Genomic DNA, 25,631 nt, shown 5'->3' on the forward strand with positions numbered 1-25,631 from the left:
ATAGGAGAAGCATTTTAATCTGTGCTGCAGGGACAGTGTGTGATGTGACAAGTTTCCCTGCAGGCTGCTCTATGAAAGTGTGCAAAGGTCACCCTGGTTGTGTACATACTGTTGCTTTTTGGAAAAACTGCTTGCACACTGGCAGGAAGCTTCTCCTCTTTCAGAAATGCTAATTTCCTTCTCCTCAAATTAACGAGCAGCCCACCAAAGTGGTCAGGTCAGTACAGGGGCTGGTGTCAAGGAGGTGGTGGAGAGCAGAAGCTGGAAGGATGAACAGAGTTGCTTGATTAGTAGTCCCTGGAATATCTATCTTTTCTCTCCACTCAGTTCATCAGGGTGATACACAGTTGTACAATGCTACGGACCCACCAGAGGGGAATTTCAGTGCATGTATCTGGTTTTGGCTCTCTGAAAATGACTAAAGCAAAAAAGGATTGGGATGAATAAGGCAGGGAAGGTAGGGATGTGATGTCTAAGGATGAGGTCTGGAAGTGGGAGAGAAAGAGAGGAGGATAAGAGTCCACGCATCTTCGAGACAACGCTTGTGTTTGCTGAAACCTGACACCTTGAAGTGGTCCTTTCTGGCAAATCCATGCCAAATACTTTGGCATGATTCTGGCCCTTTCACAGGTAAAAAGAACTGGCCCACAGTGCAGGAAGAATGGGCTCATCTGTGTGGTGGGAGCTGTTTGAAAGATGTGGTATGTAGCATTGTATAGATACAGAGTAATTAAAAAGACGTTGGAGGGAGACTAGAGTTAAGATAAACAAATCAAGTTCATATGAGGGAATGCTAAACCTTGGAATCTTGTTTCCATGATTTCTTAACTTCTCAGTAATCAAATCTCAGTGGAGGAGCAGGCTCTGCAGAGCACTACAGATGAGAGTTGCTTTCTGTTTGCTCTCCGTAATAGTCTTGAAAACAGTGGTGGAACAATCTGTCTTCCAGAGAGTTTCTCTGCCCTGGCTGCATGGCAGGTTGATTTGGTTGGCAAGGGTCTTGTCTGGAGAGCTGGGCTTCATAGGGACCTAGGAAGGGGCCTTCTCTTGAGGTCATAACAGCCTTGATAGTTCCATAGGTGTTGGAAAGAGGTGTTTTTTAAAAGGACCCCTGTTCTCCAGCAGTTGTGGACAGAGAGTGTCTGTGACAGGTCCCTTGGCTCTCACATCTGGGCTTCTTGTAGCCATGTAGCTGCTGGAGGTCCTTGAGTGTCTTCATTGCCATTATTGCTGTTCAATGCAGCCCTTTTGCCTTTTTCTAAGTATTCTCCCCCCAAAATCCTCCCCCTCTGTTTTGAACAATCCTGCTCCTCTGTGTGAGGGGATTCCCAGGGGCTGATGGCTTGTATCTGCTCCCACAGGGTTGCCACCTGTCACATTTCTCACCTCCTGTAAATACCATGTGTCTCTGCACCTCTTTTAAGACAAGTTTCTTTTGTTTTCTCATCTTTTCTGAGGCATATTTGGGATCCATTCCTCTTTCCAGGAGCCACCAGGTAGTATCTGTGCTTGCCATAGCACAGCTTACACTGGGTAAGAGTTCATGGTACATCTCTGTTCCTGGGGCAGCAGGACAAAGCCTTGGGAAGCTCCAGTTCTTGGGGTGAATTCTGCATGCTGGTATTTGCAGAAAGTGAGGGGTTTTCTCAGCATGATGGTGAAGTAGGGAATACTGTGGATTTCTCTGAGTCTTTACAGAAGCACCTAAAAGTGATTTTTGGGGTTTTTTGTGTGCAGAGAAAGGTGGCTTAGAAAAGAAAATAGTTCTTGGTGGCACCTGGTTTTATATGTCCTGGTTTGTGCTGATATCATTATTTGCTGTTACCCTTGTGGGTCCCAAAACCCCTCGTGGAGGAATGTTTGATGGAGCCCTGTGGCTGCAAACCCCCAAATCTGCTAAACCACTGTCATTCCCTAATGCTGCTCCAGCAGCCTCTTCTGTGTTTTGGGTGAACTGAATGCAGTGACATGAAGGTTGTTAAACATCTTCAAGTCCATACTAACACCTACATGTCTCTAAGAATTTGCCCCAGGAGCTGTTGACATATCACAGGGATGTGGGGAGAGATGTTCACTTTCTCCAGTAGGAAGCACTCTTTTTCTACTATTTGAAATATTCTTACTGTTTCCTTAGATTTTTTTTTAATCTAATTAGACTAACTATGCTCGTTCAATGCAAAATTTTTTTATTAGAACTGATTTAAACACATTTACATCCTTTTTATTGATTTATTCTGATTTGTTTTCAGCTGCTGCTGATTGAGCATCCAAATGTGATTGTTGTCTTATCAAAACTTGAAGTAAAATGTCAAACCTTTTTAATTCTACACCACTTGCTTAGCAGCCATGGTGGGAAAAGGCTTCTGAACCATTTGAAAGGAGTTTTTAAAGCTGTACCAGCCCTCTTTCCCTGTAAGCCCAGTTGAAATGTAACTGGTGACAAAACAGAAACCAGCCTTTTTTTCACTATTAGCAGCAGAGTGCTGCTGGAAACACAAGTGCTTGCACATTTCCCTAATAAGTATTTATTTCACAACTTCTCATCTCTTGTGCTTTTCTGGAAGCATTTAATGCAGTATTTCTTAATTTTACAGCATCAACTACCAATGCCAGTCCAGTCTCTACATCCTCAACTGTTGTCAATATTTCCACGTCAGCAGTAGCCAGCATCTCACAGGTAAATCTTCCATGGTAAATTTATGTGCAGCATCTCTTTCACCTTTGTTTAACATGTTACTCAAAACTAACATGGCAACACTAAGTACTTGCATCACTTCAAATGGAGTACAGTGGTACTGGAGTTGGGGGCTCAGTGTGCAGCTCGACGTCACCAAATCACTCGTGTTGTATCTTTGACCATGATGCTTCTCCCTTTGGTCTTTGCAACAAACTTGCTTCATCTGTTCAAGGCTCTTGCCTCATCTACAGTTTGTGAGGTGAGTCTTAAACTGAGATTTTTGAAAGTGAGGCAGTGGGGAAGAAACAATAGAACTGTTTTGAGGACTTAACCTACAGAGAGGGTTAGGGGTGGATGCTTTTTGGATGCCTTTGCTGTCCCTCAGCAAGAATAGGAAATTAGGTTGTACACAAACAAAACCTCAACCCAGCAGAGTAGGACACACATTCTGATGGCGCCAGAGTTGAACAAAGTCAAACAGCCCTGCAAGCTGGCACAGAGCACTTCCCCCTACCTGTCACCTCTGTGGGTAAGGAGACAGACGGCCCTGTCAGTGGGTAGCTGCCACTCTGAGTACTTGGGCACAAAGGAGCCCTTCAGTGTCCCACCTCACAGAAGGAGAATACAGGAATGTGGAAAATGCAGTGAATGCATAAAAATACTTCTGTGCTTATGCTGTTGCTGTTTAAAGTTCTTTCATTAGCATAAACTTGCTTGGAACTGTAAGGGGGAAAAAGGGTTTTCATTCAGTATTTCAAACCAAGATACCTGGTTCACAAACCCAGGTTGCTCTTTGAGGCAATCAGGAGAGCACAACGTGCTAGAAAAGTGTAATGTGACATTTGGGGTAATTGCTTTTTTACAATCAGTAGCAGAAGTTAAAATCCTCAAGCACAGCTCCTGGTGCTCAGTGATCTCCTAAATGAACAAATGGTTTTATAAATGGATACCTTTCATCACAGCATGCAGAGTAATTACTTGGTGAAGTCAGGACATGAGTAATGGCTATTTATCCTGTAGCTCTCAGGGTTGTGCCACAGCCAAAGTCACTTTCTGTCACTGTGAGTACATCTGATATCAGAAAGTAAAAGGCAAGACAAAACCACACATTCCAGAGCACAAAGTGCACTGATGCCTTGGCGTCCACTCAGCTGCCCTGTTACTGTCAGATCATTTGTTATGAGTTCATTTTTGCAGACACTGCAGGCACAAGAGTGGTTCTGTCATCACTGCCCTTCTCTGCCAAACCTGCCTGTGTGGAGATCGTTGGGCACTCAGAGCTCTCAGCCCTTTCTGGGAATGGGAATATGCAGAAAGAAACAGCATAAAGTCGACTGTGGATTTTTCTTTGATAGGATATTCTAGCACAAAAGTCATCCTGATTGGGAGTGTTTCCTGAAGGAGGTATCCCACCAGCACTAACCCTTTCCTCCCACAGGAATATCCTACATACACGATCCTTGGCCAGAGTCAGTACCAAATGTGTTACCCGACCTCAGGCTTTGGAGTGGTGCCACCAGCAGACAGCAGCACGGAGAGCCTGGCATTGGCCACGGGCACGTACGCAGCCGAGAAGCCGAACGCGGCGGTGCCGGCACGGGCGGCTCAGAGACCACCCTCTGGTGAGGCCACGTCTGTGGGGGGGCTGCAGGGTGGTACCTGTGCTGAAAAGCACAGTGGGCTGGCACAGGGAAGCTCCTTCAAAAGGTGCTTGCAGGATCTTGTTGTGCTGGCCTGGGCAGGACACTTGCCTTTCCTGTCTCTGGTCTCACTGGTGTGCAGAGTGTTATGGTGAGACAGCCACACTTGTGTACCAAGGTCTTCTCCTGCTGTGATTCCGAGGCACCTGCCATGTGCTCTGCATGCTCCAGGGAGAGGGAGTGCTGGGGGTGACTTGAAGAGTTGCCAGCAGGAGCATCCTGGGAACTGGGTGTTCACTTGGGCTGCAGGGCAATTGCTGATACTCAGTCTCAATAGCTCCTGCTGCCTCTCTCCCTCCTGTAGCCCTGTGTTCAGATTGCCTGACACAGCTGCCAGCCCCAGTTACAGGAGCCCTCTGGGCCTGGTCCTGCATTTGCAAGAGCTGTGGTTCAGCTGTCCCCTCTCACTGTGCTGGTCTCTGACATGCCCAGCAGTACATCCCCCTCCTTCCCTCTGCCTCATCTTTGCAAACCCTGGCTGAACTGAGAGCTGTTCTGCTGTGCTTTGCTGTGAACATGTCTGCATCTGCACAGCAGTCACTGCCACTTGTCTGGTAGAGAAGATTTTAGCTGATCAGGGAAGTAGAAAGTGTTTTGAGAAGGTTTAATTGCCTATTCTAGAGAAGTCACACCCTTGGCCATTCTCACCAGTACTGGGTTGTGTCCCAGCCTCAGGGGTGTTGGCTATAATTTCTTCTTGAAAAATAGTTTCCTAAACTTACCAAGGAGAAGAGCAAAGACTTGGTACTTCTTCTGGTGTCTTGCACAAGGAGTTTTGAGATTGTTCCTGTGTTGTTGAGCAGTTTTAAATTTAAATCTGCTGCCTGTTGCAGATTGGAAGGATGGGGAAAAAAATCCAGATTCCAGTCATTTTTGTTATTGCCCTGGGTCTGATCAGGCTGAAGGTAACTTTGTGCCCAGCAGCTGTGCTGGTGCTGTGTTTTGGATTCCTGACTAAAGCATGCTGATAACACAGAGTGTTTTGGCTCCTGCTGAACAGTGCTTGTACAGGGTCAGAGCTTCCTGCTCTCCATGCTCCCCAGTAAGCAGCTTGGTGTGCACAAGAACCTGGAAGGGGCCACAGCTGACTAAAGGGATTTTCCATAATATAGGATGTCATGTTCAGCAGTAAAAACTGAAGTAGAGGAGGAGCAGGGGCTGTGTGGTTTGGCTTCCAGGGTGGCTCTTGCTTGGAGAGGGGCTGGGTGTCAGCCCTGCTGGGGGAGGTGCTGAGCATTGCCTTTGCAGCACTTTGCCTCCTGCATCTTCCCCAAGTCCACCAGGAGCAGCTGAGCTCTGCCAAGTCCTCCAGCTCAGCCACACACTCTGCAAGCAGGGATGGGTGGCTGCCAGTGAGATAAGCATACAAATCCATAGTCTGGAACTCAGGGAAGTTCCAAACCTCTCTCACCCTTATCTGATGGAGTGCTGTTGACAGGAGTGACAAACACCATGCTGTGATGTTGTACATCAAGAAGTGTGGTGCTCCAAGTACTTTCCATCCTTCAGGAAACAGTTGCCCTCTAGTTGGGGCAATCAACATCAGATTTACCCATGAGAATTAGTTCTCATTTGCTGCTGAAAACCAAACCTAAGGAACTGACTGACCTCTTATTTGAAGGCAATGGGCAAGGAATGGCCCAGTTGTTGATGTTTTCAGTGCCATTTTATTAGCTCAGGAGTTTTCCAAGTTCACCATTTTGCATTAATTTTCATAGGAAATGCAATGTCTTGTCTTCAGGCCCCAAACTGAATCCAAGCTCTTCCAAGCACCCTTGTCCTTTACCTTCCTGCTGTGGGTCTGATCCCATTTTGGAACTAATTAGGCAGGTGTCTGGGATGTTAACTCCTTTACCTGGGCTGTTAATAAAGGATTCATAGGGTATCTTCCATCATGGTCCTAATACTCTGCACACCAAAGCACTGACTTTTCTGGAGGTGGATGGTGTATTCTTTCCCTGGGAAGGACGTTCATACCAGCAGCAGAACAGCATCTCTGATGTGTCCCTGCCAGTCACGGCCACGCTGCTTGGCCAAGGCTGTGTCTCCAGGACTGACACCATCCCTGTTCCTCTTTTATGTTCAATTGTCTATTAAACAAAACAGTTGAGTAACAAAGCAGTTCCAGGGTAGTGGTTCAGGCCTTAGGGTGGAGGGTACTCTGCCCTGGTTTTGCTCAGCAGGCAGTAGCTCTTGCAGTGGCTCCATCCTGGGGGACTGAACTGAGGAAACAGAGCTGTTGTGAAATGGTGGGACAAAGAAATCATGTTTTAAGTTCTAGTAAGGGTTCAACTACTACTACATCCATATAGCATGGTGACATCTTACCTTTTGCAAAGCAACTTCGTAGCCAGTGCTGGTGTTTGTTTTGGGACAGAGGGGGTGAGAGCTGTGTGATTTTTTTCTTGTAGGAGATGCATCCACAAGTCCTTCATTATCAAGAGCAACAGCAAGTAAAGAGTTAGATGAGCAGGCAAGAAAAAACATCCCTGGGAAGAATAGAGGGAAGAGGAAAGCAGATACCTCCTCCTCACAGGACAGTGAACTGGAGGTAAATAGTGATCTTGTTTTCTACAGGCAGCATTGCAGAAGAGTGTGGTGGTAAAAGTTCTCTTTTTTAAATTCTGTCTCCATGGAAATGAAAGAGAATTATAGAATGATTTGGTTTGGAAGGGTCCTTTAAGGGTCATCCAGTCCAACCCCCCTGCCATGAGCAGGGATATCTTCAACTAGAGCAAGTTGCTCACAGCCCCCTCCCACTTGACCTTAAATATATTCAGGGATGGGGCATCCCCCACCTCTCTGGGAAACCTGGGCCAGTGCCTCACCATTGCATTGTAAAAAATGTCTTCCATACATCTAGTGTAAATTTACTTTCTTTGAGTTTAAAACCATTCCCCCTTGTTCCATCACTACAGGCCCTACTGAAAGGTCTGTCCCCATGGGTTCAGATTGAAAGAGAATCACTTTAGATCAGATATTAAGAAAAAATTCTTTTTTGTGAGGGTGGGCAGGCCCTGGCACAGGTTGCCCAGAGAAGCTGTGGCTGCCCCATTCCTGGGAGTGTCCAAGGCCAGGTTGGGCAGGACTTGGAGCCACCTAGGCTGGTGGAAGGTGTCCCTGCCCATGGCACGGGGTTTGGAATGAGAAGACCTTCAAAGTCCCCTTCCAAATGAAACCATTCTATGACTCTATGATTCTATGATCTTTATTATAAACCCCCTGTAAGTACTGAAAGGCTGCAATAACGTCTCCCCCCAGTGCCTTCTCCAGGCTGAGCAACCCCAACTGTCTCAGCCTTTCCTCACAGGAAAGGTGTTCCATCCTTCTGATTGTTTTGAGGCCTCCTCTGGACCCACATTGACAGGTGTATGTCTTTCCTGTATTCAGAGATAATTTGGGAACTTCCCATCACCCATGTTTTCTGAGAACTGGCCCAAAGGAGTTCTCCTTTTGTGCTTGACAAGCATCACTTAAAGGGGTCTTGGAATCTCACTGGTGTCAATGAGGAGACATCTGCATGTCTCCAGTCCAGCCACATGCTCAGAGCAAGGCTGTCCCCAGCACTGGAGCCATGGCTTTGTCTGCCTGAGCCATTGGACCCTCTAAGGCTGCCATCTGTACCTAGACAGTGAGATCCTGTACCAGGTGATCTGTCTCAGGATGGCTATGTCCACCTGGGGAAGGAGGTTTTCTGTTTCCAATTGGAATCTTCTAATCTGCAAATTTCCCTTTCTTTTTCCATGGCAATTTTCCATCTGCCACTGCTGACAAGAGTTTGTCTCCATCATCTTTGCAGTTCCCTCTAAATTGGTTGTGGTCTGCTATTAGATCTCGCTTAGTCTTCTCTTTATCAAGATAATCCATCCCAGCTCCCTCAGCCTCTCCTCTGTGTACTGACCATGTTGACAGCCTTTGCTGGCAGCTCCTTTTTCCTCACAGACCCCTGGGACTGGGGATGCAATCTGGGGTGACCCTCTCAGTGCCAAGTAGGTTGAGACAGCACCTTCTGTCTATGAGCCTGGCACATGTGACACACTCCAACATGTAGGTCATCTTATCCACAGGGAGAGAGTGCTGCTGGCTCCTACTGGTGTCCACTGTGCCCTCCAGCTTCTGCAGCCTCGACCAGTACAAGGGTTTACTCCCCCCCACATGCTGGCCCCATTCTCAGGTTTATCAGAGTCTTTCTATACTGACACTGCCATTCTTCATCAAAGCCCATCGCCTTATTTATAACAAGATGTCTCTGACAAACACCCAGGTTGTGTACCCAGTGCTCTCCAGATCACTTCTACCCCAGCAGGCCTCTGAAGCTTACTGGCACTCTAAGCTTTTGCTTTTATGACAGTAAAAGCCAGAGAAGCTTTTGAAATAGTTTGACTAAGAGAGCTTTAGTCTGAGTGGGTATTCCTGTGCCAGTACATAAACTCCTCTGCAATAAATTGAAGAGGTGAATGTGTTCAGCCTGTAAGAGAAGTGTTGTTCATACCTGTGAAAAGCATACCACAAAGCTAACCACAAAATTAACTCTAAAACTGGCTCCTTTAGTGTAGTTCAGTGCTTAGAATGTCTCAGCTCTAACCTGCTCTTGTTCTCGCTGCAGCGAGTGTTTCTCTGGGACCTGGATGAGACCATCATCATCTTCCATTCACTTCTCACAGGGTCTTATGCTCAAAAATATGGCAAGGTAAGACTGTCTATTCCATGGCAAAAAACTGTTACTGTCATGCAGAATTAAACATTAATCTTTGGAAAAGGAACAGAAAATTATAATTTATTTTAAATATGTAAGGTGATACTTTTAACTTTTTGGCAGTTTGGGATGGGGAAAGAATAAAATGTGACTTTATACAGAGCTAGAACATGGACATCACCAACACTTCCCTTCTGACAATGCAAGTTGTAAAATGCCAAGCTGTTTGTACCCTCACTGAGAGTTACTGAGATCCCAGCACATAAGGGAAGGAAGGGGGTTTTCTCCTTCAAAATATATTGTAGATTTTTGTGTGTTTTGTTTGTGCCAACTGCAAATGCATCAGTCCCTCCTGTGCAGCACTGAAGTGTTTCATTATATTTTGGGTCAATGAACCAGACTTGACATTTGGGTCAATCCACCAGAGTGTGGATTTTTCTTTTTTCTTTTTTTTTTTTAATTTGAGTTGCTGTAAATATTGAGAAAATTGTAGTTCACACCACTGAATGTAGCTGAAATCATATTGGGTTTGATATACAGAGGAAACTGCAGTTTAAGTGATGAGAGGTTTTTGACAGTTCCCTTCTGCCTGTACCCACAGTGCATTTACATTTTCTCTTTGTGTTTTGCCAGGATCCAACTCTAGTGATTGGCTCAGGTCTGTCCATGGAGGAGATGATTTTTGAAGTTGCTGATACTCACTTGTTTTTCAATGACTTGGAGGTACATGGCAAATGTCTTTGAAAGGCAGAACTCCACATTACCATGTTTGAATGATACTGCACTGTTTGTGAGAGCTCTTGTACTTCAGAGCCTGTTACTGTTGAAACATGGCAGTCTGACAAACTGAAGTGGTTGTATAAGCACAGCTAGACCAGAGGTGCACTGACAGACACTCTGCAGCCTTCTAGTGTCAGGAGCTCTCTCAGGTTCTGCTGGACTTCTATTTGAACCCATACAAATGAAAACAGGGGTGTCTGTTCTGTCCTGTGCTTGCATTCTGGACTGGTGAGTACTTTGCTTCTACTGATCCTGATTTGAGATGGAGACACAGATGTGAGGGCAGGGTGACCTTGAGGATGTCAGTTCTCAGGGGCTGTGACCAAGCCAAGGACAGAATACAGGAGGTGACACTGGCTGTGTAACAGCTTTGAAGGACATGCTGCCATAGACAACCATCCTGTACATGTGGAGGGCCCACAGCACCCTCCCCTTTTCTTTCCTGCTGCCTTCTTGTTCCCATCCTGCCTCAAGGACTGATCAGCTCCTGCAGTCATTTAATTTGCCAAATTAAATACATCTTACTGTTCTGCATTACTTCCACGGGAGCTGAATATAAATATTTGCTCTAAAAATAAAAAGTAAATAAAAATAATTACTTTTATAAATTTCATAAGATAATTTTATAAAAAGTAGGACTGCTGTAATAATTAAAAAAAAGAGCTTTGCTGTAATTGTGGCAATGCCCTGGCTGTGTTAGGAGATATTGTCAGACAGGAATGGACACAGTGATGCAATCTATACAGCAACGTGGGAATTTATGCCAGGGTCTGAAACTGAGTGGCTGGAAATTAGCAGCAGGACAAAGAGCAGTGGCCATAAACTAAAACACAACAAGTTCCACCTCAACATGAGGAAGAACGTTGCACTGAGGGTGGCAGAGCACTGGAACAGCTGCCCAGGGAGGGCCTGGAGTCTCCCTCTCTGGAGATATTCCAAACCCACCTGGATGCATTCCTGTGTCACCTGCTCTGGGTGACCCTGCCTTGGCAGGTGGTATTGGACCGGATGATCTCCAGGGGCCCTTCCAACCCCAGCTGTTCTGTGATTCTGTGAAAACAGCAAGTTTCCTGATTCATGTCATCTTTGATGGAAGTCCACTTATGAATGCACTTTGCAGAATTGACAGGACTAGTGTAAGGCTTAGGAAAGCTGAATGTGAGCAGGGAACAGTTACCTGTGGGTGCATGACTGATGCACGTCGTGGGGAAGGAAGATGGTTCTGTTGATGCAAACAGACTTAAATGACATTTTCACTGTGCCTGTGATTACTGGCAGCAGTAAACTTTGCCACAGTGGTAATGAGTTACCTTCCTGCCTCAGGAAAAAAACCAACAAAAACCCAAGTGAAAACACCAATACACTGTCTGGTGCTGGAAAGGGAGTTGTTGATGTGTTGATGTGTGCTCAGCCACAACATGTGCTGCAGTGTTGGGTAGTAGTTTAAGTCAGTACATTAGTGGGTTAAAACAGCTGCACTGAGCACCAGAGTTATGGCAGAGCCACTACACTGCTGTTCCATTCAGGGTTTCTGCTGGGGCTCTGTTGACTTGGTGTTGGGAAAATGAAATAGCAATGCTTGACCAGATAATGCAGTTTTGAGATATTTTTGGTTTGGTTGGTTTTGGTTTTCTGAAGTGGCAGAAGGGTTTTCAAGTGATAAGTGAGCTTTGAGTCCAATCTCTTCACAGAGTGTCAAAGTTCTTTTCTTGCAGACAACTCAAAATGTCATACAAACATGTTTTTTTCAACCCTTTCAGGTACTTCAGGTCCCAATCTGGGCACGAACCTGTAAGGGCTGGGAAGTAAAACCCAGTACTGACAGATGGAGCTAGTGGAAGCTCTGTGGGTTTGTGGAGTCAGTGTGGCATGGCTTCTTGCTGTTGGGAAGTGTGAAGCGTGTTTCTGGACCACAGTGTGACTTTATTTTTGTTTTTGTCCTTTAACAGGAGTGTGACCAGGTACACATAGAAGATGTGGCATCTGATGACAATGGCCAAGATCTAAGGTGTTGTACTGACGAACGAGGAAATGTATCACTTATGTAATCAGGTGTTGCGGGGACTTGAAACCCACGTGGGGTTCAGGGATGGAGCTCAGCATTGTGCAGGGGGTGAGACCTGGCAAACGCTGTTTGTTTGCTGGGGGCCGTTTCTTTTAAGCCCTACAAAGCATTAAGAGTTGTGAAATTATATTGTGAATTATATTGTCCACAGTTAAATGCTGCCTCTATGCTGATAACCTGTGAGGAATGGAGAACCAACACTCCAGATCTCATGGTGACAAGGGTGGATGGGTCTCTGAGTAACCTGATCTAGTGAAAGGTGTCCTTGCCCATAGGGTTTAGAATGAGATGATCTTGAAGGTCCTGTCCAACCTAAACCATTCTGTGAGTCCATGATCTTGACATCTTAAAGTCTCCCTGTGGTTTGCATCCCTCTGAGAGCTGATGGTGCTCACTATCAGACAGGTTGAGGGTAGGTTTTGTACTGCATTACTGAGCTGAACTGGATCATGAAAAACTCTGAGAAATGCCTGTCAGGGAGAAAGAAATACAGGGAAAGTGGTGAAGCAGGGCTTGCTTCCTGCAGTCATAAGCTTGTGAAGCAGCTTGTCTGCTTGTGACGATGCAGCTGTGATGGGATGTCACAAGATGTTGTGTTTGGAAGATCCAGTGCTGGGGTTTATTGCTGCAGGATGAGAAAGAGGTCAGTGGGAAAGATGCTCTGTATGGCAGAGGAGTGAGCAGCTGAAGGGCAAAGGAGGGGTTTGTAGTGGAGGATGTGAAGGGAGCTGTGTCATTGCAGCAGTTGAGAGCCAGCAGCAGCAGCTGTGGTTGGATGTCAGCGTGTTCCTGTGGGGGCTGCGCTCTCCTGCCCGGGAGCTGCCTTGCCCGAGCTATTCCCCTCCAAGGTGGCTCTGCTGCTGTGGCACACCTAACACATCTGCCTTCTGCAACAGCAACTACAACTTCTCCACGGATGGGTTCAGTGGCTCGGGAAGCAACGCAAACCACAGCTCCTCGGTTGGTGTCCAGGGCGTGGACTGGATGAGGAAACTGGCCTTCCGCTACCGCAGGGTGCGCGAGATCTACAACAAGTACAAAACCGATGTGGGAGGTAAGTGGTCACCTGCACTGAGGGGTGAGCACTGAACAGCAGAGCTTGTGGGGCCAGACTCCGTCCCTCCTGAGAGCTTTGTCTTTCCTGGATGTGTGGACATGAGAAATAAACCATTCTCCTAGTGCTAACTGGGATCAAATCTCCAAGAGGGTACATCTTCCAAAACTGAACAGCCAGTGCAGGCTGTGAGTTATCATGGAGATGGGAATGGTCAGTCAGTCCTGCAGCTAAGAGAATGTTTTGGTGCATATAGTGTCCCTTTGCTAATCTAGTATGAAAGGCTACCTGGAGTTTTGCTCAGGACAGACCTGAATGACTCCCTTGCCCTGCTGCTCAGAAAGTCTCATTCATGTCTTCATGAAGTCTGTCATGCCATTGTCAGGAAATACAGTGGGCACCTTTGGGCTGTCAGGCCCACAGTCTGATATAATATCTCTGCTATCTCTTTACAAAATCACTTACAATCTTCTAGTTTTGCTTCCCTTCCAATTCCAAAGCAGTCATAAGATACAAACTATAGTGAGCAAAGGGAGATGAGTTTTCTCTTTAGTCTGAATCTGCTGTCCTTGGGAAAGGAATGCTGCTGGGAAAGGGATGCTACAGCAGCTCACCTGGCAGGGTGACTTGGCCTGGTGGGTTGTGGGTGAACCTTTTGCCTGTGAGCGCCTTTTCACGCTGCTCCCAAAACCCCTCGATTAGTGGCGTAAATTGCCTCTATCAAGGCCACACCCTTTCCCCTCTCGGGTCCTCAGGCACCCCACTGGCAGTCTTTACAGTTCTAAAACAGCTCCGAAGGGCCCCCTCCCATCTCCCTCCTCCCCTGAGGAGTCTCACTCAAACCACCCCACTGGAGTCGCTTTGCCCCTTCGCTAACCGATCCCATCACACTCCCTCTTATTCCCTCCCTGCCTTCTCTCCCCGGTAGGGCTCGGGGATTGTCGTCCCCGCCTCACCAAATAACTCCAGAAGGTGGTGGTCCTATCCCTCGTTGCCCGCGCGTTCCCCTATGGCTGGATCCAGTCTTCTTTTACCCTTTTGCTTTGCCTCGTCTGTCTCGGGTCCTCCATCGCTCCCCTCCTGGGAGAGGACCTGGGTCCTCGGACCGCCGAAGTCGGCGGGGCGCGCCTTCCGGGGGTTCATAAAATCCCTACTCAGGATGGTGGACTTTGGATCCCGGACGAGCCCCCAAAATTGTGAGAAAAATCTCGGCTTGAAGAATTTTTAGAGAGATGAGTTGAAGGAGCAAAGCAAAATAGGGTTTAATGGCCAATGTGCGCGCACAGGGTGCCTCGCCACAGCGAAGTCGCCGGGGAGCACACGGGGAGGGGGAGGTCACCCCCATTTATTTCCTTCACGCCACGCCCTCTTCCCTCCCCTCCAGGAGTCCATCCCTCCATAGTCCATGTATGGTCCCGTGCCCGCTGATTCGAGGTTACTCCATCACTTCTTCACTGCCTTCTTTGGGCAATTTCTTGCTGCGTCATCAACGCTGATTGGCCCATCCAGTCGCCCTATCAGGCCCTACCACCGTCCGCAGGCCCTGACAACAGCCCCCCTGCTGAGGCTGCCACCTCACAGACTGCCCTGACAACAGCCCCCCAACCCTGCTGGGACTGCCCCTCACAGACTGCCCTGACAACAGCCCCCCTTGCTGAGGCTGCTGCCTCACAGACTGCCCTGACAACAGCCCCCCTTGCTGAGGCTGCTGCCTCACAGACTGCCCTGACAACAGCCCCCCTTGCTGAGGCTGCTGCCTCACAGACTGCCCTGACAACAGCCCCCCTTGCTGAGGCTGCTGCCTCACAGACTGCCCTGACAACAGCCCCCCTTGCTGAGGCTGCTGCCTCACAGACTGCCCTGACAACAGCCCCCCAACCCTGCTGGGACTGCCCCTCACAGACTGCCCTGACAACAGCCCCCCTTTGCTGAGGCTGCTGCCTCACAGACTGCCCTGACAACAGCCCCCCTTGCTGAGGCTGCTGCCTCACAGACTTCCTGCCAAATCCACCTGTCTGACCTGCATGGGGAGAAATCCCCCCTTAAAGGGCCAGTTCCGCTTTTCCAAAAAGCAATTAACACAGAACCTTTTAATTCAACTGTTCAAATCAACCAAAACCCCTTCCTTCTACACCTTCCACAACAAACCCTCTCTTTTTATTTCTCACATTGCCTCCACAAAAAGACCCTAGATCGTTTTCTTGGACAAATTCTCTAAAAACCAGATGTTCAAAACTACAACTTCCAGCCTGTCACTGTAAGCCTGCAGTGCAGTGCGCTGCCGTTATCTGATTTCTGGAAGGGACCAGACCATGATTCTGTATTTTGCATGTGGGAAGCCTGCATGCAAAGTTCTTCAGGAGCTGTGTCAAGCCACAGGGTAAAGCAGTGGTCAGTGCAGGCTGCTGTGAGCCCCTCCATGGCCTCATTTCAGAGGACTGGTGCACTGCAGGGCTGGACTGAGCAGGGCTTGCCCTCACTGCTGCAGCAACAGTGGAGGTTCCAGGTGCTCCTTTGAGTGTTTGGGCTCCATTGCTGGCTGCTTTTAATTCAAAACTGGAGGCTTGGAGAAAATGATATTGAAAAGAGATCACAAACATGGGAATAAAAAAAAGGGGCAGTTTAAACAAGATACATAAAATGGAAAGGGTCCCTGGGAAGAAGGAAGTCAGGGAGAGTGACTGCAGGAGTTATTTTGCCTGCTCTGTGGCCTTGCACCTCTGCTGCTGTTGAGTGCTTTGCATGAGAGAAGTGCATTTGATTGCCTGTATCCTGAGAAACCTGACATAATCAGAGAAAAGTATCTGCCCAGTTCTCCACAGTCGGACTCCTGGATGGATGTCTGAGTTCATCCTTGTCACTGGGAGCTGGTTTCTCTTGTTGCTTTGAGACAGACAGTCCAGCTTCCAGAGGCCTTCAGTTCTGTGTTGTTTAATGCAGAGCAGGCAGCTGGTGCACTGGGGGATGGCTCTGTCCCTGTCAGACTTGCCAGCTCAGCTGGGCAAACGTGTTCATTACCTTTCAGGCCTGCTCAGCCCACAGAAGAGGGAAGCTCTGCAGCGACTGAGGACCGACATAGAAGTGCTAACAGATTCCTGGCTGGAAACTGCATTAAAATCCCTGCTGCTCATCCAGTCCAGGTACAGAACCTAGAAGAGTGTGTGTGGCTCTCCCAGCCCTTTCTGGCCCTTGGGTTCACATGCCCCACTGCTGCTGTGTGGTACAGGTGCTGAGAGGCAGTGTCTGAGTGCAAGAACTCCATCCCTGAGCACCCTTTAGAATTTCTCTGCTGCAACATCTGTAGTTAGGAAGGTCCCCATGCTCACCAAACCACTTTGCTGCCAGAGAATTCTTCCAGAAGAAAACAAGCAAAAATCACAAAACCTTGGCCTAAAAAGCCTAATGAAAGCAGAACAGCAAAGCCTGTGGCACTTGGAAAAGCTGAGCAGGCTGCCTGGATCAGCCCTGGCCATGGCTGGCTGTAGGTGTGCTGTTACAAGTGGTTTTCTTCTTTTAGAAAGAACTGTGAGAACATCCTGATCACAACCACCCAACTGATGCCAGCTCTTGCCAAAGTTCTCCTGTATGGATTGGGTGAAGTGTTTCCCATCGAAAATATTTATAGTGCTACAAAAATAGGTAAGGGGTTGTGCCAAGTCTCTGGCACTGCAGTGTCTGCTGGGGATTATCTGGGAGTTTTAGATGGGAAGTGCTGAGTGGCCCCATGCTGCGTCCAGCTGGTCATGGCTTCTGGCCTCAGGAACCGAACTGGGTGTTACCCCCTCACAGTAAGACAAGAATGTGTTTCTGTACTGGAAGGAAGGGCCTGTTGAGGCTTTCATTTCTCTCTGCCTAAGGCTCCTCACAGTGAGTTGTGTTGGCAGGTAAAGAGAGCTGCTTCGAGAGGATCGTGTCGCGGTTTGGAAAGAAGGTCACCTACGTGGTGATTGGAGATGGGCGCGACGAGGAGGTGGCAGCCAAGCAGGTGGGTCTGACTCCAGCCATGGGTTGTGGGGCAGCACAGAGGCTTTGCCTGCAGAAACTCGGTTCAAGGCTGAACAATTCAGGCTGGGGCAGCCAGGGGCAAAGTTTGCCTTTGATGCAAAAGATCTTCCTCTTGCATCAAAGATAGGCAGTTTTCTGGCTCTTGGGAGTTTCAAGTTTCTGTTTTACTGTTGTTCAGGATTGTATGTAACACTGTCCCTGTAAGCAGTGTCTTGCTGTAGCGTGTTCAAAGGTTGGACGCAATAGTCTTGGAGGTCTCTTCCACCCTTGATGATTCTATGACTCTGTGTCCTGATCATAGCCTGTGGTTATCAGGATTAAGCAGTTTCTCAGGAGCACGCAGGAGTCAGGGTTCAGTGGCAGCAGCAGATGATTACAGCACCTGCCATTAGTCTGGATTACAAATGAGGAGCAGAGTTTGGTTGATGTGGACGGGCCTGGATGAGTTGTTCAGCTGTGCTGATTAACAGCAGTGGAAGTGCACAGAGGACTGTCAGGACCTTGTCTCTGCAGGATCAGAGTGCCAGAGCTGCCACATGCACAGGTTCCCTGGGAGCCCTGGACAGGCATTCCTGGGTGCAGCAGCAGCTCACAGCCAAGGTTTCCATGGTGAGCAGCTGATGGGCAGTGCTGGTGCATGTCACACACAGATGTGCAGATAAGATGGGCTCCAGATGCAGATGTGCAGGTGGCCAATGTCTGTCCCAAGTATGGTGTGCTCAGAACCTCCACTGTGCACAGCCCTGCAGCTGTACCCTGGCTGATTTCACCTCAGCTGGAAATCCCTGTGCTAAACCTGACTGTCCTCTCTTTGTCACAGCACAACATGCCATTCTGGAGGATCACAAATCACGCTGACCTCGTGTCCCTCCACCAAGCCCTTGAGTTAGACTTCCTGTAAGCAGTTGGAGCAGAGGCGAGACTGCAGCTCCTGCGAGCCCTCTCCATCCCTGGGAAGACAGAAATCTCACTCATTTGGGGACTCACTTCTTAGCTTGATGAAGAAAACATATCTGATGCAAACTCTACAGTGGAACATGACAGCAGGTCATTCCTCAGGAGCACAGGCCCTGCCAAGTCCAGAGGTGTCCTATAAAGGAGCCCTAGACTCAGCAGAGCTAGAGCTTGTCTGCCAGAAGGGACTTACAGAGCCAGCTGAATGCCTCTGGCTGGTGTCTCCAGAGGGAGGGGCCATACAACAGCAGAAGTATTTCTAAGAGCCTTCTCCTTTCTATTCGGCTTAGTTGTAGAACCCAAGTAAACACAAGACCTTATTTTTATAGGAAAATGCTGATGGCAGAGCTGAACCTTCCTTGTTTTGCAAAGCTGAAGAACTATGATTTTTTTCATAGGAAATATTAATGAAAATGTCAAAAATACCTCTTTTGCTGTAAAATGTGTCCTCTCTCCTTTCCTGGGTGTTCAAAGCAGTTAATTTATTACAATGTCCTTATGGTATTTTCTCAGTGTGGGATTACTGGAAAACAGATAAGGGAATGCTTCTGGGATATGTGGTTCCTTGTAGAGGTGAGTGTTGGTGTTCTGAGCTGATCCTGGTGGCTTCCAGTCAATATCTGCACAAGCCCTGTTAACCAGCAGGAGACCACTGGATTCCAGCTTTGGCCTGGATTGGAGATCCCACAGATTTTCCCTGTAAAGGAAAGTGAAACCCCCTGTGAACTTCAGGTATGGCAGACTGGTGCAGACTGCTCAGAGGTGAACAGAGTCCTCACCTGGACTAGGAATAATCTGATTCCTAAATCCTTGTGAATGTTACAGAGAAGTCTCTGGCTATGGTTGTTAACCTTCACCTCTGCATTCCTGACTCCATTTGTGAGAGTAAATTTCTTTTAGTAGAAGCAGATTCAGTTTTCTTATATTCTTCTTTGCATTAGCCTAACTGCATAGTGAGAAACAAATGCCTTGTTAAGAAGGACTTAATTTTCTAAAACACTGTGACTTGACAGCCTGGAGCACACGGGCCTTGAGAGGGATGGTGACACTGACTTTGCTGCCACTGTCTCAGAAAAGAGGCTGGAGTCAGTGACCTGCAGCTCCCCTGGCTAAGAACAGTCAGCTGGGGTCTGAGGTTGGCATGGGGGCTGGTTTTGTGTCAGGTCAGGCTGTGTTTAGTGGCATCTGCCTCCCCCCTGCACCCTGATGGCACCAGATCAGCAGGTGCCTGGGGTTCCTGCTCTGAGGACAGGTGTGTGCTGCACCCAGTGAGCTCCTGCAGAGCCAGGCCTGTCACTGCACCCAGACCCTCCACTCTGCTGGTCCCAAGCCCCACATCACCTGTCTGGGACCCACAGGGGACTGGGCTGAAAGTCTGTCACTGCAGGGGCATCACTGACCCACTTGCTGTGCCCACACAAGGGATGTGTTTGCTGCATTTTTTTCATGGCATTAATTACTGAGGGGTATTTCCATCAATGCGATGCATCAGCACTGGCTCTGCTATGCCCTGTGAATGGCTGTTCCTGGGCCAGCTCCAGAGAAGGTGCCTAGAGCAAGGGGTTTGGATCCCAGCACTCAGGGACTGGACCAGGGAGGTCTGTTTCACATGGTCCAGTTTCTTTTGAGGTTTTTTAATTAAATTGGAATCAAAGAAGATTCTCCAAGTCAGTCACAGGAGTCAGGAGTGATCTGCTTTCCTTGCCAGGTGTTGGCCTGTTCCTCTGATCCCAGGTGGATACTGGGTCTGTGTATTTCCCCAGGAGCTCTGCAGCAGGAACTTGCTGTTGTGTGTGGGAGCTGCTGCCCGTGAGCAGGATGACTTGTCCCATGAGGAGAATCTGAGGAGCCAATGTCTGCTGTGGGAGTCACTGGGCAGCTCAGCAGAGGGGATGGTGTTTGGCTGCCCTGGGGGCTGCTGGCCCAGATATGGCCTGTGGTGGGGGTGCTCAGCAGCAGGTTTGGAGAGGGAGCAGGAATCTCCAGGGATGTTCTCTGTCTGTACCAGATGGAGAGCTCAGGTGTGTTACCACCTGTTCAGGCAGCTGGGGCAGCTCCAGCTCCATTACTGCAGGGTCTATAGATCCAGTTCCTCTGGGGTCCCTGTGAAGTGTGTTACTGCATCAGCCAGAGCTGTGCTGAGGAGCAGCCCCATTGCTCCCAGGGTTGGAAATGTCACCAGAGGATTAGGACTTGCAGTCACAGAAGAGTCTGTGCTGGATCCTGAACTTCCCTCATCGAGTCCCAGCCCATCCAAAGGTCTCCTGTGAGCAGGCCTGGGAGCTGCCCCAACCTGTGCAGCAGCCTGTTGGGAGCAAGTCTTGTACTCTGGGTAGCTGAACTTTGGGATTAAAACCTGTGCCTTAACCTCCCACCACTGGCGTGCAGGGGAGGGGCTGGGTTTGCCCAGGCACTGGCAGCAGGTGGTGGGCAGCAGGTGCCCAGGCACTGGCAGCAGGTTGCCCAGGCCACCTGGCAGCTGGCTGTGCTTTGTGTTTGTTTACTTCCAAATGTTTTAAGGAAATTTTAAGACGTCAGTAAAATTTTAGCTGAGCGTGGAACTTGCAGCCACTGACATTTCATACTGATATTTATACAATGTTTCCTTGAATGTATGTAAAGTACTTTTATAACAGGAGGTTGATGATACATTTCTGTGTTTGGTAATAAAGGGTGACCTGGCTATTTTATTTTTTCCTCTACTGGCTGAATTTAAGCCTTTCCTTGTCTATCATGTGGCAGGAACAGCATTTCTACCCAAGTATTGATTTTTCTCCTGTATCTGTCACCAGTTCAGCTACAGCCAGGTCAGGGGTAATGGGGAACCAAACCTGAACACCTGAAGGACAGTCAGCCTGTGGCCCCAGGGCACTTGAGCTCACCTGGGTACTGCCATCCCTCCCTGCAGCTTCACCACAGCCACAGAGGCTTTAAAAACCACCTGATCCATTAATATTTTCTCCTTCCCAGAGCCCTGGGGGAGGTGTGTGTGCTGGCACTGGTGGGAAGCAGCAGGATCCCAGAGCCCCCAGCAGCCCTGCTGCGCCACGAGGGGCGAGTCCCGGGCACTTCTGGCTGTGGGGTCTGCCTGGTCATGGTCTGTAATGGGAACTGTCCTATGAACTGGAAAAAAATAATAAAGTCTTTATTTTCTATAGTGAGTGCTTCAGCCTGTTGTCTGCCCCTGTGTGTCAGTCCCTGCCCCCTGCAGTGCTGGCACTGTTCACAGTGTGCCAGTCCCAGTGTAGCTGCTGGAGCCCCTGTGCCCCTGGGGAGCCCTGGGGAGCCACTGGAGCAGAGACTGGCTCCTGGGCTCTGCTGAGGTACCCAGAACAGGCACACGGTGCTCCCTGAACAAACCTTCCCATTCCATTTTCTTTTGCACAAGGCCAACAAGCACCCCTCCTCCCACCCTGTGCTCCTGGCCTTGGCCACGGGCTCATCTTTTGTAGGAGCAGCTGGAAAACAGATTTCAGCTGCTCCTCCAGCTGCATCCTGCTGCCTTCCCTGGTGGGATGGGGTTCCCCTCCTCGGATGGTTTCCTTCTGGGAGGGGAGTGATGGAATCAAGGGAAGGGGCCAGGAGTCAATGCTTTGGGCAGCCAGGAAGTGCCACAGCTGCCAGCTGGGCAAGAGTAAAAGAAGCCGGGGCTGCTCTGGGGCCTGCTTGGGTTTTGGCACCGAGCTGGGGCAGTCCTGCCTGGGAGCTGGCTGTGTGTCCATGCCCAGGAGCTGGCACAGACCCACACTGACCACATCCACAGCCACTGGCTGTGGCCAACTCCAGCCTGGTCACAGCACTGGGATCACTGCCCAGGGTGTGGTGGTGGGAACAGCACCCAAGGGAGCACAAGGTGTCCATAATGAGCCAGAAGCACAAGCCACTCCTGCAGCTGCTCTCTCAGCACAGGCCTCCTTCCCCATCCCTCCCTGAACACAGCAGTAACAGGAGAGCTCTGATCTCAAAAAAACTAACACATGGAAGAGGAAGATCCTGTCTGGAAGCAAAGGTCAGATAGCCACAATCATGGAGGAAACAAGCTCCCACATCCCTGTGCAGCACCAGCAGCAGCAGGCACAGGAGAGGCACAGAGAGAACAAACCAGTGCTCTTGGTTTGGTTTTTTTTTGAAAAAGCTAATAATAAATAACAAGAAAACAGTAACAAGAGTACTCAATAACAAGAAAATCTGACACAGCAGTGCAGCCACATCCCAGGATGTGATGCACCTGCCACAAACAGCATGGCTTCCCTTGAGGGTGCAGCCACAGGAGCCATGCTACGTGCCATGGGACTCCTGCGGCATTCCCATGACATCCCTGGTTCCTGCCAGGTCCCTCCAGCTGCCCAAAACAACAGCCTGAGGGGGCAGAACTGGGAGCACAACTGATAAATCTACTGCCCCTGCATGTCCCTTTGGAAGAGCTGCCTTCAGACAGCAGACTCGAGGGCAGCAGCCCCATTCAGGAAGTGTGGCTGTGCCGCCTGGGAGACAGGAAAGTGAGTCTGGGCCAGCCACTGCATCCGCCTGTTCACAAGGTCTGGCTCAGTGAAGGAGCGAAACTCCAGCCCATCACTCCCTCCATTGGCATCCACCTCGTCGTAGCCACCTTCCTGCTGCACCTGCCTGTTGGGGTGTAGCCACTTGTAGTAGGTGACCCTCAGCCCCAGCCCCAGCAGGTAGCAGGGCAGGGCGGCAGAGACCACCAGGACAAGGTAGGAGTGCTCATCAGAGGGGGCCCGGCCCCAGAGCCAGAAGAGAGCCAGCAGTGAGCTGTCCACCAGGATGAAGCCGTGGTAGATGATGCTGCGCTGCAGGGTCCTCCCCTGAGCCACGTTGAACCAGCTGAAGTAGAGGATCACAGCCACCATGGCCCGGTAAAGCTGCTCAGGGCCAGGTGACTCCATGAAGTCTGTGCCCTGCAGGCAGACCCAGAGGAACATGGCCAGCCACACGAGTGGGAAGTGCACAGCCAGGCCATAGGGCCAGAGCAGGGCAAAGACGGCGACTGCCAGGATGCGGGGGCAGATGAGGAAGAGGTTCCACAGAAAGTAGATGATGGAGGAGCTCAGGCTCAGCTCGTACTTGTCCTGCAGGAAGGAGCGCAGGGACTGGTGGTAGTCCAGCAGAGACCAGGTCACACACAGGAACGCAGTGCCGATCCCCAGCCCTGCAAACATAGAGGTGCTGAAGGGGCACCGAGGCAGGGCCCAGCCTGGCTCCAACCTGCCCCTGCCCCTGCCCTGAACTGCTAAAACGAGCCTCTCCCAGCTCACTGAGCTGCTGCTGCCAGGGGCAGAGCCTCAGCACCCCTGTCTCTCCCTCTGCCTTCCCAAGGAGGAGGAGGGTGCTGGCCTTGCCAATTAGATGTTGAAGAAGCAGCTCTGCAGAGCCCACGCAGGCAGGTGAGTGCTGGCTTCACCTAACTCGTCATTGGGCTCCCCATTTCCCTGTAGTGACATTTGTCCCCCACCTTGGGAGGGGCACCTCAGCACCTCCTCGGTGGCCTGTGCTCCACTCACACCACATTAGGATGACCCCACTGCCCAGGGGGCTCGCCTGACCCTCAGCCTCTCCTAGGGCATGTAAGGGAATGACCACAGCAGTCCTCCAGCTCCAACCCTCTCACCCCGAGCCCAGCATGGTCCATTGCAGCCACCTGAGCACAGGACAGGGGTCCACCCTTCTGTGTGACACATCAAGGGAAGGAGTGACACGGAATGGCCCTTCAAGCAAGTGTCCTGCTGGGTCCTGCAGCCCCCCCAACCCCGGCAGCCCACCCGGTCTGTCCCATCCAAGCACACTCTGACCGCACACCTGCCCCCCTGAGCCCCTTCCCCTGGCCCAGACCCCTCACCCTGGGACAGCTCGGCCTTGTTTGTCCGCAGGATAACGTAGAGGAGCAGGGTGAGCTGTGGGGTGTTCTCCAGGAAGGTCTCGAAGAGGCGCAGCATGCTGATGTCATGGGAGAGGAAGGCCATGTGTCTCTGCTCCTCCTCCTCCTCTACCTTGGCCCAGCACACCTTCCAGCCCACCTTCAGAGCGTGCAGGCACCTGTGTGGGGACCCAGCCAGTGGTGAGCCCCTCGGTGCTCATGCTGCCCTGGCAGAAGAACAAACCCCTCCAATTTTTGCCCAAACTGCTCTTCCCTCTGCCCAAACCACACACCACAGGAGCCACACGATGCTCAGCTACAGGTGACATGCAAGTGTCAAACCGAGCAGTGCCTTCAGCTGACCCGCCTGGATTACTCCCTTCCTCCGGAGGGGAGGCCCCGAACTCCCGGGGGAAGGCAGGGAGGGATGGCCGGGGCAGGGCAGGAGGGATGGCAGGGTCGATGGACGGGGGAGGGATTCCGGAGGGGCTGCCGTACCTGAAGAGGAAGCCGAGCTGCAGAAGGTGCAGGGCGGCGAGCAGCGCGGCGGGCACGGCGGGGCGCAGCGCGGGCGGGTCGGAGCGCAGCCAGAGCCAGCTGCAGGCCTGGGCGGCGGCCGAGGCGGCGGCGAGCAGCGACAGCGACAGTGCGGCCCAGACCGGCTGCCCGCGCCGCGCATAATCCGCCGCCACCCACCCGTCCGCGAACACGTCCAGCGCCGCCGCCGCCGTCCCCGCCGCCGCCAGCGCCAGCTGCAGCGGCCCGAACCGCGGCGGGGCGGCCCGCGGGGGCATCGGCACGCACCGGGTCCCGCACCAGCACCGGGACAGGGACCCGCACCGGGACTCGCGGCGGCGGCGCAGACCGGCCCGCAGGCCCCGCCCCTCCCGGGCCGTCCCGCCCCCCTGACAGCCCCCGCCCCTCCCGGGAGCGGCTCCCGCCCGTCGCGGCCGCAGCTGCGCGGGGTCCGCGCGCCCCGCATAGTTCCCGCAGGGTTCTGCTACACCGGGGCAGCGCCGGCCCGAGCCCCGCATGGTTCCCGCAGGGTTCTGCTACACCGGGGCGGCGCCGGCCCGAGCCCCGCCCGGTTCCCGCAGGGTTCTGCTACACCGGGGCGGCGCCGGCCCGAGCCCCGCTCGCCGCTGTCCCCGCGGGGCACGGGGGTCGGACGGGCGGGAGCCCCGCGCCGAGCGGAGCCTCATCTCGGGACTGTTTTATCCAGTTGCACTACTCTTTACTGCAAGCGATTCCATGCATCTTCACTTCCAGAAATCGTCAGGAATTTTCTTCCTAACCTGCACACTTCCTACAAAAGAAAATTGCAGTACTTTTGGCTTCCAGATCTGCTGGACTCCGCAGTGAGATGTTCACTTGTTACACACCCACCGCACGGTTCAGCACCGCAGGCATTGCCGGGCCCCAGAGCCCGGGATAGACACGGGGTGGCCCCGGCAGCGACGCCAGAGACAGACCCCGTGTCCCCCGGGCAGCCCCTGGATATGCCCACAGGGAAGACCCGCTCTTGCAAAGCAAAAACATTCCCCGGTTCCAGGAGACAGAAACCACGCGCCTGCAGCTCCCACAGAGAGCACCAGCCCGTGAGTCTCGGCCCCAGTGCCGGCTGCGTGTGCAGCTGCTCTAGCGGCGTCCCTGGCACTTGGCAGGCAGCAGACCCAAGACAGGGCAGCAGCACAGAGCAGAGAGCAGCAGCTCGCACGGGCAGGCAGCAGGTGCAGCTCCATTCTCAGAGGTTCAGCTTGCTGGTCCTGCTATTCAGCAACACCTTCAAAAAGCAGAAAACCGTGGTTCTTCTGTGGGACCAGCT

At 50.9% G+C, this 25,631-nt stretch overlaps 2 protein-coding genes across 5 annotated transcripts in view; one reads left to right on the plus strand and one right to left on the minus strand.

The window, feature by feature from the left end:
• EYA3 (EYA transcriptional coactivator and phosphatase 3) overlaps positions 1–21,088 on the plus strand; it is a 62,929-nt gene extending 41,841 nt beyond the window's left edge. For all 4 annotated transcript variants that reach the window (XM_071576841.1, XM_071576842.1, XM_071576840.1 and 1 more), the window contains 11 exons: positions 2,595–2,677; positions 4,116–4,299; positions 6,789–6,928; positions 8,984–9,067; positions 9,707–9,796; positions 11,803–11,861; positions 12,815–12,972; positions 15,998–16,112; positions 16,490–16,611; positions 16,857–16,957; positions 17,798–21,088. In XM_071576841.1, coding sequence (XP_071432942.1) covers positions 2,595–2,677; positions 4,116–4,299; positions 6,789–6,928; positions 8,984–9,067; positions 9,707–9,796; positions 11,803–11,861; positions 12,815–12,972; positions 15,998–16,112; positions 16,490–16,611; positions 16,857–16,957; positions 17,798–17,878 — 1,217 coding nt within the window. In that variant the 3' untranslated portion in view covers positions 17,879–21,088. The remainder of the gene's footprint in view (positions 1–2,594; positions 2,678–4,115; positions 4,300–6,788; positions 6,929–8,983; positions 9,068–9,706; positions 9,797–11,802; positions 11,862–12,814; positions 12,973–15,997; positions 16,113–16,489; positions 16,612–16,856; positions 16,958–17,797) is intronic.
• Positions 21,089–21,850: 762 nt separating this feature from the next.
• On the minus strand, positions 21,851–24,661 carry XKR8 (XK related 8). Its single transcript, XM_071576844.1, has 3 exons — positions 24,305–24,661; positions 23,789–23,985; positions 21,851–23,101 (listed from the first exon to the last, which is right to left on the minus strand). The coding sequence occupies exons 1-3, from the start codon at positions 24,598–24,600 to the stop codon at positions 22,362–22,364; spliced, it is 1,233 nt and encodes a 410-aa protein (XP_071432945.1). The 5' UTR covers positions 24,601–24,661; the 3' UTR covers positions 21,851–22,361.
• Positions 24,662–25,631: the final 970 nt, after the last annotated feature.

The sequence above is a fragment of the Pithys albifrons genome, chromosome 24, assembly GCF_047495875.1.
Source record: "Pithys albifrons albifrons isolate INPA30051 chromosome 24, PitAlb_v1, whole genome shotgun sequence".
Taxonomy (NCBI): domain Eukaryota; kingdom Metazoa; phylum Chordata; class Aves; order Passeriformes; family Thamnophilidae; genus Pithys; species Pithys albifrons.